Source organism: Sorghum bicolor, chromosome 1 (assembly GCF_000003195.3).
Source record: "Sorghum bicolor cultivar BTx623 chromosome 1, Sorghum_bicolor_NCBIv3, whole genome shotgun sequence".
In the NCBI taxonomy this organism is placed as follows: domain Eukaryota; kingdom Viridiplantae; phylum Streptophyta; class Magnoliopsida; order Poales; family Poaceae; genus Sorghum; species Sorghum bicolor.
The window spans coordinates 72854282-72872010 of NC_012870.2; the positions used below are offsets into that span (position 1 = coordinate 72854282).

Consider the following 17729-nt stretch of genomic DNA (forward strand, 5'->3'; position numbering starts at 1 on the left):
CCGCGAGCTCCTCATGCCCGATAAAGTGGTCCCCGCGTTGGCGCCACACATATACGTGTTGGCGGCCATCACGAGGACGACCTTCAATCTCCTCCACCTCGTCGCTGGAGGCCGCCTCGGTTTCCTCGCCCGCTGCATCACCCCCGGCGGTGGTCGCAGGCATCACCGGCCCCTAGACCAAGCCTGGGGATCCTGTGGCCGAAGAGACTCCTGCCCGGGGTGGCGTTGGAACCTCCCTCCTTTCGACGGGAGGAGGGGTCGGGGCTCTGCCCTCCCCTTCCGCAACGTTTCTCGGGGGAGGCGTCCCCATAGCCTCCTCGACCCTTGTCGGACTGCTCGCCGCAGTCCTTGTCGAGGCCGGAAGGTCCTCGGCGCTCTCAGGCGCGGCTGCTGCCACAGGCTGCTCCGCGGTCTGCGGCGCCGCGTCCTCAGCGGCACAAGCAGGCTCGGTCACCCTCTGGCCGGCGGCGTGGTCGGGGTTGACGTCCGACGCCGCGCTAAAAAACAAGGCAGCATTTTCAGCAAAAAAAAATCGCCCAAGTACGTAAGTCTAACACTTACAGGTCTGATCGACGATGGGCCGCGGTGAACCTCCTCCTAGCCCTGCCGGTCGGCACCTGCGCCCCCGTTTCCGTAACGCGCGGCGCAGGAGGGTCGCTGGCCACCCGATCAGTAGTGGCCGGTGCACTATCCGGACGGCTACGAGGTCTTCGGACCAGCGACGGTGCGGCCTCCTCCTCCTCGTCGTCGTCGTCGGTGATCCAGACGAGCTGACGGCGCTTTGGCGCTTGGCTGCTCTCTGCTGGCAGCGTCGGCGCAGGCGAAGGATCTGCTGCTAACGGCCTTTTCCCCACCACTCTCTCCTCAGTGGTCGGGATGGGGCGGGCCTGGTCCTCCTCACTACTGGTGTAACGAGTACACCGAGCAGCGTCTTCCTCCGACGGATCTTCCCCCGCAGGATTCTCCATCCCAGGTGCCAGTGACACATACACTATGCACCGGTCAACGTCTCCGATCTACAAAAGTAACAAAGATAAGTCAGCAGCTGACAAAAAACAAATGCTAAGGAGAAATAAACAGTAAGATACCTTAGGTGCTGGTCGCCCCAACTTGAAGGTTTGCACCCGATCACTACCACGGACGAAGCCCCCGTCCACAAAGTTGAACAGCTCGTTCAACAGCTGGTGCACCTCTGCTTTCTCCAAGACCTCAGGACGCATCCTCGTCGAGTCCACGCTTCCGGCATACTCGTACGCCGAGTGCACCCTCTTCTGGCAGGGCATCACCCGACGACACACAAAGTTACCGACCACGCCTAGCCCGTCCAAGCGCGACCAGTCGATCAGCTTCATCAGGTTTGCCACTTGACTGTCGAACTCTGGGCGATCAGTCCAGCTTACCCTCTTCTCGGGGATGTACCCCACGTCGCAGAACGTGGAGCTGCTCGGTTCTTCCCTGATGTTGAACCACTTCCTGTACCATTCGGTTAGGGAGGTGTTCCATGGACAGTGCAGATAACGGTTCTTCATCCCGTCGCGAAGGTTGAGGTATACTCCACCTGCAACCTTGGAGCCTCCAACCGCTCCCTTCTTTCTTAAACAAAAAAGATAGCGAAAGAGATCGAAGTGCGGTTCTATGCCAACATAGGCCTCGCACAGATGGATAAAAGTGGAAATAAGAAGGATTGAGTTCGGGTGCAGATTGCAAATCCCGATCTCATAATACAAAAGAAGACCCTGAAGAAAGGATGAACAGGAACCCCAAAACCCCTCTTAACGAAGTCCTCGAACACTACGATCTCACCGGCACGGGGGTCGGGGTAGCTCTCCCCCTCCGGCGCCCTCCAGCCGCCGAGCTCCGGGCAGTGCAGTAGCCCCATATCGACGAGGTCACCGTGAGACTTTGCGGTGCTGCGGGATTTCTTCCATTCCTTTGCCATCAGCTCGGCTCTCTTCTTGGAGTCGCTCTTCGCCATTGGAGATGCGGGAGTGGCTTCGAACTACGAGGGCGCAGGTGGTTGAAGAAGGCGAGAGCGGTAAGCTTGAAGGCAATGGCAGGGTAAAGCAATGAGGGGTTAATGTCAGGATTTTATAAACCACAACTCCACCCTCCCCACTTCCCGCATTCTCGGGAAGTGGGCGGGCCATACGGCGGGCGCGGCGCTTCGGTTTTTCAATGATTATCAACAATTAATGCGGCGGAGTTTTCGTACAAATTGATGGTTTCCTTTTCTCAAACCACGCAAAGGGCGGCTGTACAGTTGCTAGGCACAACTTTTCATGCAGCCATCTGACATCTCGTCAGGAGGTCTCGTCACGTCAACTTTTATGTGCTAATTTTTTTTCCAAACAAGCAGACAAAAATGGTAGAGAGTCAACAATCCGGGAACTGCAGGATGCTCGAGGACTGGTCGCCCAGTCTGTCAACTCGGAACTTCAAGGACTGTACCGACCACCGAACATTTGATGCTCGGGGACTGGTCGCCCAGTCTGTCAACTCGGAACTTCAAGGAGCGCAGCGACCACCGAGCACTTGGTGCTCGGGGACTGGTCGTCAAATTTTTTGGAACTGCACCGACCACCGAGCGCTTGATGCTCGGGGACTGGTCGCCTAGTTCATTAGTTCGGGACTCAGCAGGCTGTATCGATCTCCGAGTAGTGTACACCCGGGGACTGGTTGACCAGCTCGTTAAATTGAAAACTCTATGGTAAATAAGCATGAGATTTGAAGACTCCGAGTAGTGTACACCCGGGGACTGGATAATTTCAATTTTTTAGACCTTGCTACAAGGTTCATACTTCGCCTTCTAGCAAGCTCGGGGACTACATCGGTTCGATTCATCTAGCGATGCATCTCACATTTAAAGTGGCTTTGAAGAATCTTCTTTGGACCCTGGCACCACGTGACTACGTCACCTGCTACTAGGCTCGGGGACTAAGTGGGCACACTTCACCTTGCGGTGAACTTGCTTGCCTTTTTGAAGGACCATACTTTTCAGAAAAGTAAAGTGATCACACTTCACCAAAAAAGAAATATTTTTTCTCAAGAGCACCATGCATTCTTCGAATAATTGGCTTCTTCGATGATGATGATTTGTTCAAACTATTGTTGCAACTATTTGGGCAATTTTCATAATAATTGAAGATGTTAAGTTTCATCGGTCGAAGAAGCTCAAGACGGCGTGTTACTTCACAATACATGGTGCTCGGGGACTAGCTGTGGGGGTATAAACCCCTATACCCTTACGGCTAGACTTGGGCCAGGAGGCTTGGCCCATACGAGACAAGTTCAAGGCTTGATCCGACAGCTTGGAGTTTTACGCAAGGAAACAAGACGTGGAGATCAAGCAGGATTCTAGTCGGTTAGAATAGGAATTGATATCGAACTATCTATGGCAATTGTAACCGACTAGGATTAGTTTCCAGATCTGTAACCCTGCCCTCCGGACTATATAAGGAGGGGCAAGGGACCCCCCTAGGACATATTATTCTCTCAACACAAATCAATACAATCAGACGCATGACGTAGTTATTACGCCAACTCGGCGGCCGAACCTGGATAAAAAGCTTGTCCATGTCTTGCGTCACCATCGAGTTCGTAGTTTGCGCACCGTCTACCGATAAACTACTACCGTGGGTATACCCCAAGGTAGACTGCCGACCAGCTTTCGTCGACAGTTGTCACAACATTGCTGCTGTGCAGCATAGCGATATAGGTAGCATGCATAAATCAGTACTCACTCCATCCTGTAATACTACATTGTAGCATTTAAAATTTATCCTTGTTAGGATGCGCTTGGGGCACCTCCGGAAAGAGCGGTGGGAGGATGCCGGCCCACTTGCGGCAGCGTGCGGCGTGATGGAAGCAACTCTCGAGCTTGTTGCCCTAGACAAGCAGTGCAATAATAAATGGTCTCAACTAACTCTTTGCATGAACAGTTACATCCCCTTATATAGGGCGCGGATCCGAACATAGGCCCGTTACAAGAATGCCCCGTGACGGTGACAGAATATTCCGGCATATTCCATTACAACGGTCCACAGTTCACAGGGTCACTTGGGTAATTTCGAACCGCGACTTTCCGTACGCCCCTTCAGTCGGAGCCCAAATCTTGCCGAATCCCGAACCTTCGGCGGTTCTGTGCCAGAGGTCGCCGATCCTCCGTCACACGAGCGCCGAAGATCATCTGGCCATTCCTTTTCGGCTCTTTGGTTCGCCCCTGGTGGCACTCGACACATCCTTCGTCGTGTAAAGGACGAAGGACACAACCTCCTTCTCCTGCGATCCTCCACATCCAGCCGGTCCCTGCATGCACAACTCGCTATACGAACTTTATTAGTGTCAAGTCTGCTCGGGACCTTCGTCACTTCCCTTCCGAAGGTATGGTGCTAGGGCGGAGGTTCTGAGTCCTGTGGCGGTGCCGAATTCTCTTTATACCGCAGCTGGGGGGTGAAGGTGTGGCCAAGTCTCCAACAATCCTCAAATATAATGCATTTTACAGGATAAAAATCAATTTTACATTAAATACATTCTATGTATCAACTAATCACCATTAAATACATTAATGATAATATCTAATTAGAAAAAAAATAAGAATATATACGTCTTTTATGTTTTCTCTTAATTTATCTTAAAATTTTTAAAATACTATGTATCATAGGACAGAGGGAGTACGTCACTAGACACCGCATCTGTCATCAATCGTTTCACAGTTTTGCTTAGAAGGCTTGTAGTGCCGGTGGATGGTGGCACCATGATGGAGCTGACCCGTGGCTGCTTAAGGTAGCAATTAATGGCCACAACAAACATAAGTACCATTGCTACTTGCGCGGACCATATTGATAGTTTTTTACTGTGGAGCTAGTCCATTCAATCTAGAACATGACCAAAATGACCTGAAAACCATATGATACACCTTCAGAACCCGAACGCCGCTGGATCCAAAATGAAGATTCTGAAAACCTTCCCTCGAACTCGAAGTCGCAAAGCACAAGATTCACAGCTCCTTTGGCCATTGATTTCTAGTCATGGACTCATGGTTTGCCAAGTTGCCAACTGTTTCTTCCGTCAGACGTCAGGCTGCTCTGCAGTTTTTACTTTTTTCGCACCTTTTTGCTTCTGAAACTCGGGCCTTGTTTAGTTGACCCTGAAAACCAAAAAGTTTTCAAGATTCCCCGTTACATCGAATCTTGTGGCATATGCATGAAACATTAAATATAGACGAAAACAAAAACTAATTACACAGTTTAGCTGTAAATCACAAGACGAATCTTTTGATCCTAGTTAGTCCATAATTGGATAATATTTGTCACAAACAAACGAAAGTGCTACAGTACTGAAAATTTTTCACTTTTGGAACTAAACAAGGCCTCGGAAAAAAGGAGCAAACGTATTCGGACTACAGTCCAAAGCGAAACGATGTGTCTACAGTTTTGATTCTTCCAAATCCACGCCTTGACGCAGATTCCACAGTCACTTCTTAATCAAACGGAAGAAAAGAAAAGGGAGAGATGATGGGCCGTGCGAAACGATGTTTGTGTGGACTGTAGACTAAATGGACAAGAGCAGCCAAATAACTTCAAGCCCAAATACGTGGGCCGGATGTTGGGCCTGCAATGGCCGTGTTGGGTCTGCTCCTGTGACCTGCAGACCTGGTGCTCGCATCGCAGCCGCAATCGAAACTGCAACCGCAACCGCAATTGACTGTATGATTACCATCAGCGTCGTCAGGTCCTGACATCACATCAACCATCATGAGGATAGGCTCACCAGCATGATCATGTTCTTGTGCTGGCACAGACCCGCGCACTTGACGCTCCGCTTCACTGAAGCTCCCATTCTGTGTTCATCTTGTGCTGCACTGATCGAATGGATGTGTCCACTAGTGATATAGGACCTCTCAAGGAAGATGCAGGCAGACCGACCGACCACTGAACTACCTCGATGGTCATTATCAACTGAAGAGAAACACCAGGAGCAATCATCTTGCTTTGCTTGATGACTAGCTAGGTTTTTCTCTTAGAGGAGGTGAATGAAGAATCATAGATAAATATACGCTAACTTGCTTCAAAGCAAGGGAGCATGTGGGCTGCCAGTTCTTCAACCTGGATTCAAGCAAAAAACATGTAGCCTGACCCCGCTCATAACAGATGTCAACTCTTAACTAGGACGAGCAGAATCTGGCCTAGCGCACAGCCTGACCTATGAAATCAAATCACAAATCCCTCACATACTAGCTAGCACACTGACAGCAGGGCTCTTCTATCTGACGAAAGTAAAGGACTCCCATTTTCACCTGCCTACTATTGCGTCTTGCGTGTGCTCTCGACTGAAGTAAACCCTGATTACCATATGATTAGTAAGTCTTAGCTAACGGTCTCTTTCTGGCCTACTCATAGTCATGCCCCTGCGTCTAGCACTCTAGCTAGCTTTCTCTTCTTTCCACACAAAGAAAAAACACACACGCAGTGCCCGCTCGCTTTGCCCGACCTCGACCCGTGCCCATCGAAACGAACCTCAGCACCCAGCTCGCTTTGCGTTGTCTGCAAGCCTCCGGTCGATTTTTGGTCTCGTCCAAGGACAAGCAGACAAAGCTGTAGGCCTCTGTCGAAGCGCAGGTAAACCGTGTGAACGATGTTGATCTGCTGGAGAAGAAGACGATAACGACCTAATTACTGTACCTTGCTACTGCTTTGCGTTTTCACTAAGCCTTCACTACACTGTCTTCTTCTCAGCTCTCAGGCACACGCGCGGGCACACTGATGTTGCAGTGACAGACACTATGCAACACGGGTGACAGACAGACACGGGTCTGACAGGTAGTCTATCACGAGCTTAAAAGTAACTACCGCGCAGATTTCAGATTTTAAAATAATTACAATAATCACCATTCTGTGTCAATTATTAGTTATTTCTCCCGGCCCACTGCGTTGTTAATTGTTATGTTATCTCTCAGGATTATAGCGAACGTGGTATCTGACAGAGCTGAGTCATGGAATAATGTGTCTACTGATCATGGAAGGGGAAAAAAAAAGAAGAAGATACGGGACCAATTGGTTGTTGTTGTGAGTGGTAACCTCGAGTTCAAATTACTACACGATCACTAGCTAGTGTTTTGGAGTTTGGACATGCTTCGCTTTCGTTATTAGGCGATGCCCTCCTTTCCTTCACTGATCGATCAAGTAATGCAGGCAGATGCCTGTACTTGACGACGCTTATCGGTCTGACAGGCACACTTCATTAGTGGTGCAAAGATCTAGTACTGGGCTGACAGTGACAGTCATCACCATCATAGTCAACTATGAAGTGTTGCGACATTTGGCCACATGAATTAGTGATGGTACATTATTTCTTTCCCTGAGGCCATAGTTTTTGTTAAGGCCAGTCTCAATGGCCAGTGTCATTGCACGGTTTCACATACCAACACGTCATCAAGATTGAAATTAACCATCTATGAAATAACCCCAGCAATGAAGCATTTCACTTTGTTGTTTCTAAGGCTAAGCAAAACATTTAATTACTGCAAAATAATTGGATCACATGTAAGATGGTGAAACGATTTGACCCTCAGTGGGGATTTCATCTCATTTCACCACGTGTGAAACAACGCCCGCGGAGTTTCACCATGGTGAAACTACTTCCTTCTCTCTCCTCTTCGTTTTATGCAAAAAGTGTAGTTTTGCTGACATGACGCTCTAATAAATGTGCATGACATCCTGATGAAACCTCCACTGAGACTGGTGTAAGGAGAAGACCGACAATTGAGCTAGAGTAATAGATTATATGGGAGTTGTTATTTATTTACAGACGTTATCGCCTTTTTTTAAGACCCCTGTTTTTATCATTATCATCATTTAAGAGCCTGTTTGGGACTCGGGACTTGGGAGCCTGTTAATTAAGGAGAAGACATTTTTCATCGCTAGAGCTTTTTTTTTTACGTCCGAAATGCAGTCTGAACCTCTCTCAAGCAAGTGTCAATTTTCACGAGTCATGTAATGTAGCGTTCCCAACACTACACTTCACAGTGATGAATTAAGAACCTCCATGTTCCGCCACAAGCTGGATAGGATAGCCGATAGCCCACCGCAAGCAGGCATGCAACGGTCTGATGTCAACAGTCAACTCGTCTTCACATGCATATTTTCCAGGTTTTTCTTCTATAATACCAGTTCCCCATCATAAAGTATGATGCGTCCGAAATCACGCTCCTCCTGTTCCAAACATCCACGCTAAAGAAAAAAAAATAGAACCCAATCCAACGACTAGCTGCAATTTGCAAGCATTATTAAGCTAACAATAAAATACTTATGCTAGCCAGATCACTTCCACCCTACTCCTTGACCTGTAGCAATATATATCTAATCGAAATCCTAGCTAACCGATCGCATACTCTACTACTATACTCATCATTGGGAGCGAACAAGAGTTTCACAGCTCACTCGAACCTGGTGCACAAAGATCATGTCCAGGTCACTCCTGCCTAGTGATAGTCTAGCAGCAAGTAACGGAGCCAAGCAGCCAACTGCCATGGAATATGAATGCAGCAAGAGGAATTCGGTGTGTTGGTACACAGCAGCAAGGAAAGCAAATAATGGGACCTTTTCCCTCACCCAATGCCATTATCAGAGGTGAAGGTCAACATTAGGTGAGCAATTCCGGTCAGCCAGCCAACACAGGTCCAATGTGCACTCCAATCTCAGAGCAGACAGTTATGACCTTCTTGCAAACGACACAGAAATGAAGACGGTCCTCCTTCAAATACAAAACATACAAGTAGCTCTTTGCAAATGTGTGGTCAAAACTGAAAAAGGTTCGGAATTCGGACCAATACAAATACTAGAGCGAAAAAAATCAGAAAGAGTACTCTCTAGGTGGATCCTCCACACAAAATGCAGCATGTAATTTATTAGCACTATAATCATGGAGGAGACTTGGTTAAGCTTAACACGTTGAGAAGCGAATAGCAGCGATGGGACAACCACAAGTTGAGATTCCAATTAACTACTCTAATTACATGACAGGGGGATCTGACGAGTCATGAGCATGAGCATCCAGTTGGTGGTGGGCTACGGCCAAAAGGCAGAGCTTTCAGGCTGTAAGCCTGGGTCATGCCGCGACACCGGCCAGCCGACAGGGCAGCCTGCCTGAGCAAGTGAGCAGCGCGCACTGTCCACTCCAGCTCCAGCCAGCCAGCCAGCAAGTTCTTCTTGCTGGGCTCGGGCTATTTTACAAGCAGGAAATCACACCAACGAAAAATTTGCGTCTGAAGGGTAAATTTTTTCAGGCGACGAGTGAAACATTTGCCAACTGCTTTGGCCGTACAACTTCCATTATATGGAGGTGTTGGCAGTACTAAATGCTGCTTAACTGCCATTAGCATTTTTTTATTGATTGCCAGTGTCGACGAGAGGCAAAGCGAATTGAAGCCAGCATCGAGTACGCCAGCTGGTTCGACATAGGACAGCACACTGGTCCAGTTCATTCACTCGATGCGTCGGCTAAGACGCTGATGGGGGAAAATGCAGGGGAAAGAAAATCTGAAGTAAAATATCAAAACTTCTCAGCAGCAACCCCAAGCTAATCGGTATCAGAACTGGGAATGTATGGTGTTCTTTTCTCTTTCATTTTTTCTGTTGGTTGGGAGATGCTCATCTTATGATTGAATGATACCACGCCAATCATCTCGTTGCACACTTATCAAACGATTCAGATTGTCAGTTTGCACTGTCCATAATGCAGTAGCACTTTCAAATTTCAGAATAGAGTAGGTTACTCTATACAATGGATCTGCTGAATGTTGCTGACTACGGCACACAGTAGCGAACAAAAATCACTGCTACCTACCTGATAATCTGATATACTAGTATATATCTGTAAATAACACTAGTGATGGCATCCTAATCTTTCTATATTTTTGAGTGATCCCCATGCCGTTGCAGTTAGCAATGCACTGAACAAGGCACGCACCAAGCATACGCAACATTCTGTCATTTTCACAGGTAACTGCAGATGAACACAACTCCACGCAATCACAGGTCTCTTTCTGTCATTTTACTTCAACAACACTCGTAGATAAGCACATCACGCACGCTCCCTTCTTCTTTCCGACCTACTAAATAAGACCAACCAGATTTCACAAGCTAAGAACGCGACGCTATTAGCAGAGCTTTCATCGGCAGGCAGCAATCTTCTCAACCAGAAAAGGAGCTACCCACGTAGGTTATTCACGCAAGAGAATTTGCCAAGCCAACAACCATTACCTCCCTCTAACAACCACGATAAGAGAGGTTGTTGATGTGAAGCAAGGCTTGGCAACGAAAGCCGAGCTACCATGGTCCACGAATGAATAATTTCATTTCGCGCGTAGTATTTTTGAATATAGCAAACAATACACATACACACTAGTGCAGCTGGTAATGGTGTCGGTTGTAGATACAGATACAGGCAAGGCATCATCAAATGTTGCTTTCCAAGAATAAAGAGTACAGTGACATGTGCTATAGAATAGAATCAAAGCCCGTGAGAGAGAGGCCCAAAAAAAAAGATAAAGAAGAAGAAGAAGAAAAGAAAAGGAGAAAAACGTACATGCACAAGAGCAATATCGATCCATGCAAAGAAAAGAACTAAGCAATTTTCATTCACTGAGGGGGCTGAGGCTGACAAGTACGTGTGGTGGAAAATCAGGGGAGGATCGGAGCAGCTGCTGCTATGGGCGGTTATAGAGATGGCTCGTCGCCTTCGGCGCTGTCGGCGGCCTGCCGGTCGCCGCCGCCGAGGCTGGAGCGGCGGATGTCGTCGATCCGCGTGGCCACCTCGGACATGGCGGGCCTCCTGTCGGGGTGCTGCGCTGAGCAGTCGATGGCGAGCTGGAGGAGCTGCACCATCTCCTCCTCGACGTTCTGGTACCTGAGGAGCTCCTGGTCGAACACCTCGGCGGTCCACTCCTCCCGCACGACGGACTGCACCCAGCGCGGCAGGTCGAGGCCTTCCTCGTTGACGACGGCGTGGGTGGGCGCCTTCCCCGTGAGCAGCTCCAGCAGGAGGACGCCGAAGCTGTAGACGTCGGCCTTCTGCGAGACGCGGCGGATGTCGGTGACCTCCGGTGCGCGGTAGCCGGACACCCGTGTGGGCGAGAAGGAAGGGCCGACGAGCGTGGGGAGGCCGTGGTCCGACACGCGCGCCTCGTAGTTCTTGGTGAGCAGGACGTTGGAGGACTTGATGTTGCCGTGCGACGCCGTGGGCCCCGTCGAGTGGATGTGCGCCACGCCGCGCGCCGCCGCCAGCGCGATCGCCGACCGCGTCTCCCAGTCCAGCGGCGTCCGGCCGGAGGCACGGTTACCTGCGCCACCAGAGGAGGAACACACAAACCACGAGATTTTACATGATTCGCGTCACAAGGAAGGAGGAGTACAGGAATGTCAGCTGGTGGTGGATTGGATTCACGGTCGATGCCAATTACTGCGGCGCGTACGTATACAGATGATACAGCACGATTGCTTCGGTTACACGTCTCATCTCACGCACCCGGACGGACGGACCCCGGTGGCCGGTGCCATGTTGCCGGCGGTCCGGACTTTTTGAATGATTCTTTAAAACCCGTACAGTACGCTAGGGGAGGCTAATAATTGGCGCGAGAAGGGAAGAATCCCGAGGAAGAGGAACAGTGGCGCCAACTAATGTCACATGGATCAGCGAAACTACACTACCCGGCCCGGCCTGCAATTCGGGACACCGGCTCACATGCATGCGCAACTTGCCTGGAACTTACTGCCGCCACGAATCTACTACTCCCTCCATCCCAAATTATAATTCATTCCAAGAATCTTAAAGAGTCAAATCATTTTCACATTTGACAAAAATTATAGAGAAAAATACTAAAATTTGTAATGTAAAGTGAGTATACTATGAAAATATAATTAAGGAAGAATCTAATGATACTTAGTTAGTATCATAATAATAATTATTTTATCATATAAATTTGATCAAACTTACAAAAGTTTGACTCTCCAAGATTCTTGGAATGACTTACAATTTGGGATGGAGGGAGTACTACTGATTCAGAGCTCTGTATACAACAACTACTACCCCAGTACAGGTACAGAGATGTTCAAAGGACCAAGCTTGAGCTCGAATCGATCTCCGGGACCAGTCATGGTTGTCACGTCTGGCCTTAAACTAGACTAGATCCAAGGCAAGCTCTGAGCCAGCTCAGTTTGTGGCTACTAGCTGCCAATGCCGCTATAAGAGCAAGTATTATAGTGGGCTGTAAGCTGACTGAATGCTGATGTGGAGGAGAGAAGGGAGGAGAAAGAGGAGAAGCAGGCTGTAAGCTTACAGCCAGCTTAGACACAATAACCAAGAAACTTTGTGAGAGAGATAATTGGGCCATGTATTAATAGTGAATAGCTAACTATTGTATGGGTGGGCTGGGAGAAGGCTGCAAAGAACCTTACAGCCATCAAGTGAGCTGTATTATTAAACTTGCTCTAACCAAATTGCTCGCAAAGCAGTTGGTTCGTTCGCAGCGACGCAGCAACTACGCCGCGCCATGGCTGGCATGGCGGAAAAGAAGCAGCACCCCAAGGCCCGGGGCGGCGGGCTCCGTTGCCAGAGGGCAAGGGGACCGGATCAGGGATGGATGGGGCTACGCCGCTTGGGAGTTGGGGCAAGCAGACAGTAGGTTCCAGCGAATTGATTGAGGGCCGCCACGAATGCGCGGACCAAACCAAACGCCGGGGCCAAATTATAAACGGGATGGATGGATCCGGCGAAAGGGACGCGGCACCTAGCAAATCCGTAGCCATCTCGCGCGCGCCTCTGCTTGCTCGGCGACTCCGGCTGCCGTCGGCTTTGGCTTTCGGAAACCGTGCTGGCTCGTGCCGAGCACCACGAGCTCGTGGGGCCTTTTTATTTTTTTTCCCCTCTCTTTTCTTTACCTGTCACAGAATATTGCCAGGCTGTGTCCGTCCGGCGAAACGATCGTCCTCACCCAACCCGCCCACCGACAGTACGTACGGGGGTAACGAACTCGTAAGGAAGAATCGGCGGTAAAAATGGCGGAAGGGAGGAAGTTTTTTTTTTTACCGTGCAGCAGGGCGGAGAGGCTGCCCATGGACATGTAGTCGTAGACGAGGAGCTTCTCGTCCTTGCTGAAGTAGTAGGCGCGGAGGGGCACCACCAGCTCGTGCTGCACGGCGCCGATGGCCGCGATGCGCTCCCGGAACTCCGGCTCCGGGAGGTCCACGTCCTTGAGGCGCTTCACCGCCACGGCGGACCCGTTCTCCATCACCGCCTTGTACGCCGTCCCGAACGCGCCCTTGCCCAGCACCTCCGCCGACGCGCGCAGCAGGTCCTCCAGGTCGAACGGCGGGGCCGCGGCCATGGGCCCGAAGAAGATGAGCTTCTTCGACCCGGTCGACCCGCCGGTCTTCGCTGCCGCTGCAGTAGCCGCAGCGGCGGCGGCGGCGGTCGGAGCTGCCACGGCCGCCGCAGCGCCGTTGTGGCCGCCTGCGCCAGCTGCTGAGCCGTTCTGCCCCTTTGGCTCGACATCCATCGGCTCCATGCCGAGTTCCCGCCCCTTCTCCACCGTCGCCGCCGACCGGGGCGCGCTGGACCTCTTCCGGCAGAGGAAGAAAAGCAGGGCGAGCAAGAGCAGCACGCCGAACACGGAGCCGATGGCAATGCCAGCGATGGCGCCGCCGGAGAGCTTCTTCTTCTTGCCGCCACCGACGTCGGCGGCGCCGCCCGCTCCCGGCTGCGACTCCGGCGATCCGGCCGGCGTGGGCGCGGTCTCGCCGGGGCACAGGCCGAGTGGACCCCCGCAGAGGCCCGTGTTGCCCAGGAAGGAGTCTTTCGGCATCTTCCGGAGCGTGCTGGGGATGGACCCGTTGAGCTGGTTGTACGACACGTTGAACTGCTCCAATGCAGGCAGCTGCAGCTTGGGGATCTCGCCGGTGAAGCTGTTCCCGTCGAGGTACAGCGTCCCGAGGCGGATCAGCTTGTTGAAGTCCGGCGAGATCTCGCCGGTGAACTTGTTCCCCGCGATGTCCAGCCTCACGAGGTTCTTGAGCTCGAACAGAGACGCCGGGACGTCGCCAGAGAAGCTGTTGTGCTGGAAGTAGATCGCCCGGAGCTCGGACAGGCGGGAGACGTCGTCGGGGATGGGCCCCGTGAGCGCGTTGTACCGGAGGGAGAGCGTGCGGAGCGCCGACAGGTTGCCCAGCACCTCCGAGGGGAGGGTGCCCATGAGCCCGGCGCCGGGGAGGCGGAGCTCCACGACGCGGCCGCTCTCACAGGTGACGCCCTGCCACTGGCACGTAGGCGTGGTACTGTTCCACGACGGCAGCGCCGAGCGGCCGACCGCCGAGCGCAGCGCCTGCAGCGCCTGCGCGTCGCTGTTGAGGTCATCGGCGTAAAGAGCCGGCAGGGCGGCGGCGAAGAGCACCAGGATGGCCAAGCCCGCTGCCGGCGCCGGCATTGCGGCCATCGCGGGTGGGTAGGTGAGAGAGCCTTAGCTCAGAGGGAGCACTATCATGGAGGGGGGTTGCTTGTGGGGAGAGTACTAGCAGTAGTAGAAATAGAGTGAGCAGGGGAATCTTGGGTTATAATGGAAGATTTGGGAGCTGGATGAGCTGATTAAGGGTGGGATTGGGAGGGCTGATTGGCTTAACGCCTGGCCTGATTGCTTTAATGATAGCCGCTGCAGGTGGCTCTTACTGAAGCCTAGTTGGAGAATTTCCCCCTTTCCATCCAAGCTCTGATGAGGGGGAAAAGGGCAGCATGGCAGGACAGTTGTGTTTTTAAGGCTGTGTGTGGGACCGGCTGGACAGGAGCAAGGGCAATTATAAATTTCCTCATGATTTCAGTTTTGAATAAACATGGGTTATGGTTGGGTAGATAATAAGTTGAGCGACCACTGAGACAATCAAAATTCTTCAGATGCTGCTACTCCTGTTGATTTGTCAGTCTATACAGTATTTGCTAGAATGCGCTTGACAGTGAGAAATTCCCTACGTGATTTGCCATGCTGGGCTCCAGCGTCGCATCCTATCCATTTCATGAGACGAATTCGAACCGCACGAGTACGTACCATTTTTGGACCGTACGTGAGTTGGAATCCTTTAACAAAAGGTTACTAATGCAATTGACAGTAACACGTTAGGAGAAGTAAACTTCAACGGTCTCTACTCTAACGTACACCCGTGAGTTCAAAAAACGTACGTTTTTAAAATCAATGATCTTCCAGTACATTGTTTTCCCAGTAACACTAACGCCAGTTGCCATGAGACTGTATATTAGTCGAATTTCCGGCCATTGAAGCCTGTGCTATGCTAAGTTATGGGGTCATTATTATGTTATACAGCTTTTGTAGAACAGACAACAGGCCGGTTGTTCCAATCAGGCCTCACTGGATAACAAAGAGGCTCCATCGTACACATAGAGGCCCATGTGGCAATGGTGATCCGTCAAGGCCTGCGTACAGGTGCCGGCTATCACAACTTGATGGCCCAATAGGCGGCTCACATATATTTTGGGCTGATCTCGTGCCATACACGGTTTTATAGTTGGGAGGTGAAGCTTCCATTGAAAATCAAAGTCTTTTTATGGATGCTCTGGCATGAGTACATGACCGGGTTCAAACAGGAGAACAGCTCAAGATTACGAAAAGCGAACATTCTGAGTCCTGCAAGTACTGTCGACTTTTAGAAACCAGAGATCACCTTTTCCTTAATTGTCATATCACTCAGGTGATCTGGGTCTGGATTCACATTAGTTTGAGGTGGGCATAGAGGCCAGGTGGCTTAGCCATCCTTTGCTGTTCGTGCCTTTTTCTAGCTGCTTGATTCTGTTAGTTCTTCTGGGAGGATGAGAGGTGTTTGGTTACTGTAATGTTTTTTTTTTTTTGACGAGAGGTTACTGTAATGTTGAACCCTGAGCTTGTTTCCCGATTCCCAGCAGTACCGTTCGCTTTCAATATAAGCAGAGCCAAGGCCTTTGGTCTAAAATACACGGTTTTGGTGATGAAGCAAGGTGACATTAAGTCACTGCGCTCAGATCACGGGCAAAAGAAAAAACACGCAGTAAGGTCCACAGGAAGATAAATTAAATATTGTCGATCGATTAACCCTTTGTTGCATATATAAACGACACACGAGAACGATGTTGTCAGTGAACAATAGCCATATGTTGATTTCTTTTTGAAAAAAGAACGCGGCGATGAACATCATGGACTTGTTTCGGATTGGCGGTTGATTTGTGGTTGAAAAATTGGGTTTACTGCTTCAACCACTCCACCAGCTACCTACATTTGATAGGATGCCCACTCTGCATTCTTTGAAAGAAATGGTTGTCCTTTACTGGCAAGTATCATTCACATCAAAATTTACACGAAGGAGTTAAATCACATCACAAGAAATTTCAGCACTGTTATTGGCAAAGGTAGCTTGGGAGGTCTACAAGGGAATTGCCAATGACAATCAGATTGTTTCAGTGAAAAAGCTTTCCACTCCAGTACTCCATACCTCCATTTATCCAGAATTTAACAAAATCTGGGAAATAAGAATGAAGTAGTTTGCGAATGAAATCAAGATCCAGGCTGAAATTAAACACAAGAATGTTCTTAGGCTCTTGGGTTCCTGTTTAGAGGTGGAAATTCCAATGCTGGTCTATGAGTTTGCACCTAAAGGAAGCCTCTGCAACGTCCTACATGGTACCCAAAGACTTCCACTTCCACTGCAAACAAGGTTGGATATTGCTGCTGAGTCGGCAGCAGCTCTTGAATACATGCATTTATCTGTCGCTCCAAAAATCTTCCATGGAGATGTGAAATCAGGTAACATACTTCTTGATGAGAACTTCATGCCAAAGGTTTCCGACTTTGGGACATCAAGGCTACTTTCCATAGAGAAAATGTATGCTGAATCTGTGAATGCAATAGCGGACACTGAATACTTGGACCCTGTGTATGCCAGAGGTCTTCTGAATGAGAAGAGCGATGTCTACAGTTGTGGAATTGTCCTTCTAGAGCTGATTACTAGAGAAAAGCCATCATATGCTGGAAATAACAGCCTCAAGATGAACTTCACAGACGAAAAGGTACGTGAGATGTATGATGAAGAGATTGCATTCCCAGATCAGAATATTGAGCTTCTTCATAAGGTTGGCCGTGTTGCAATTGACTGAGCAAATGGATGACAGGCCCAGCATGAAGCAAGTGGCAGAGAGCCTTGAGTCGATAAGAAGGGAGTGTGAGCAAATGCAGGGAAAGCAAGGTGATCAAGTAGCTGATGGGACTTCGATTGAATGCTCTCCTGTTGGTATAACCATGGATGCTAGTGCTACTGATGCTGAGATTCTGGAGAGCACTCTCCTCTGCAGAAGTGAAATGGAAAAGTATGCCCTTTCAGTGGCTTATTATCCGTTAAAGAGTGTGAAATGAGGTTTCCCAGCGGCCAGCACCCTTGGCCCCTAGTTCTAAGACTATTTACAAATTACCTTGGTTGGTCCCTTCCAAAAGAAAAAAAAAATCCCTTAGGCCTTGTTTGGATGTTGTCGGATTCACTTTAATCCACATGTATTGGGATGAAATTTAGTTCAAGTTCCACTCCAATCCACCCTAACACATGTAGATCGATGCAAATCCAACTACATCCAAACAAGGCCTTAGTTGGTCCCATTAAAAAAGAACCTCTATTGGTGCCACAAGCATTGGCTAAAATACTATTTTAAGG

General features: G+C 49.8%; 1 protein-coding gene and 1 pseudogene across 1 annotated transcript; one reads left to right on the plus strand and one right to left on the minus strand.

Moving 5' to 3' along the window:
• Window positions 10405-14879, minus strand: LOC8056870 (probable inactive receptor kinase At1g48480). The gene is made up of 2 exons (XM_002468204.2): window positions 13084-14879; window positions 10405-11338 (listed from the first exon to the last, which is right to left on the minus strand). Exons 1-2 carry the CDS (start codon window positions 14483-14485, stop codon window positions 10716-10718), a joined length of 2025 nt encoding a protein of 674 aa, XP_002468249.1. The 5' UTR covers window positions 14486-14879; the 3' UTR covers window positions 10405-10715.
• LOC110432553 lies at window positions 15625-17181 on the plus strand (annotated as a pseudogene).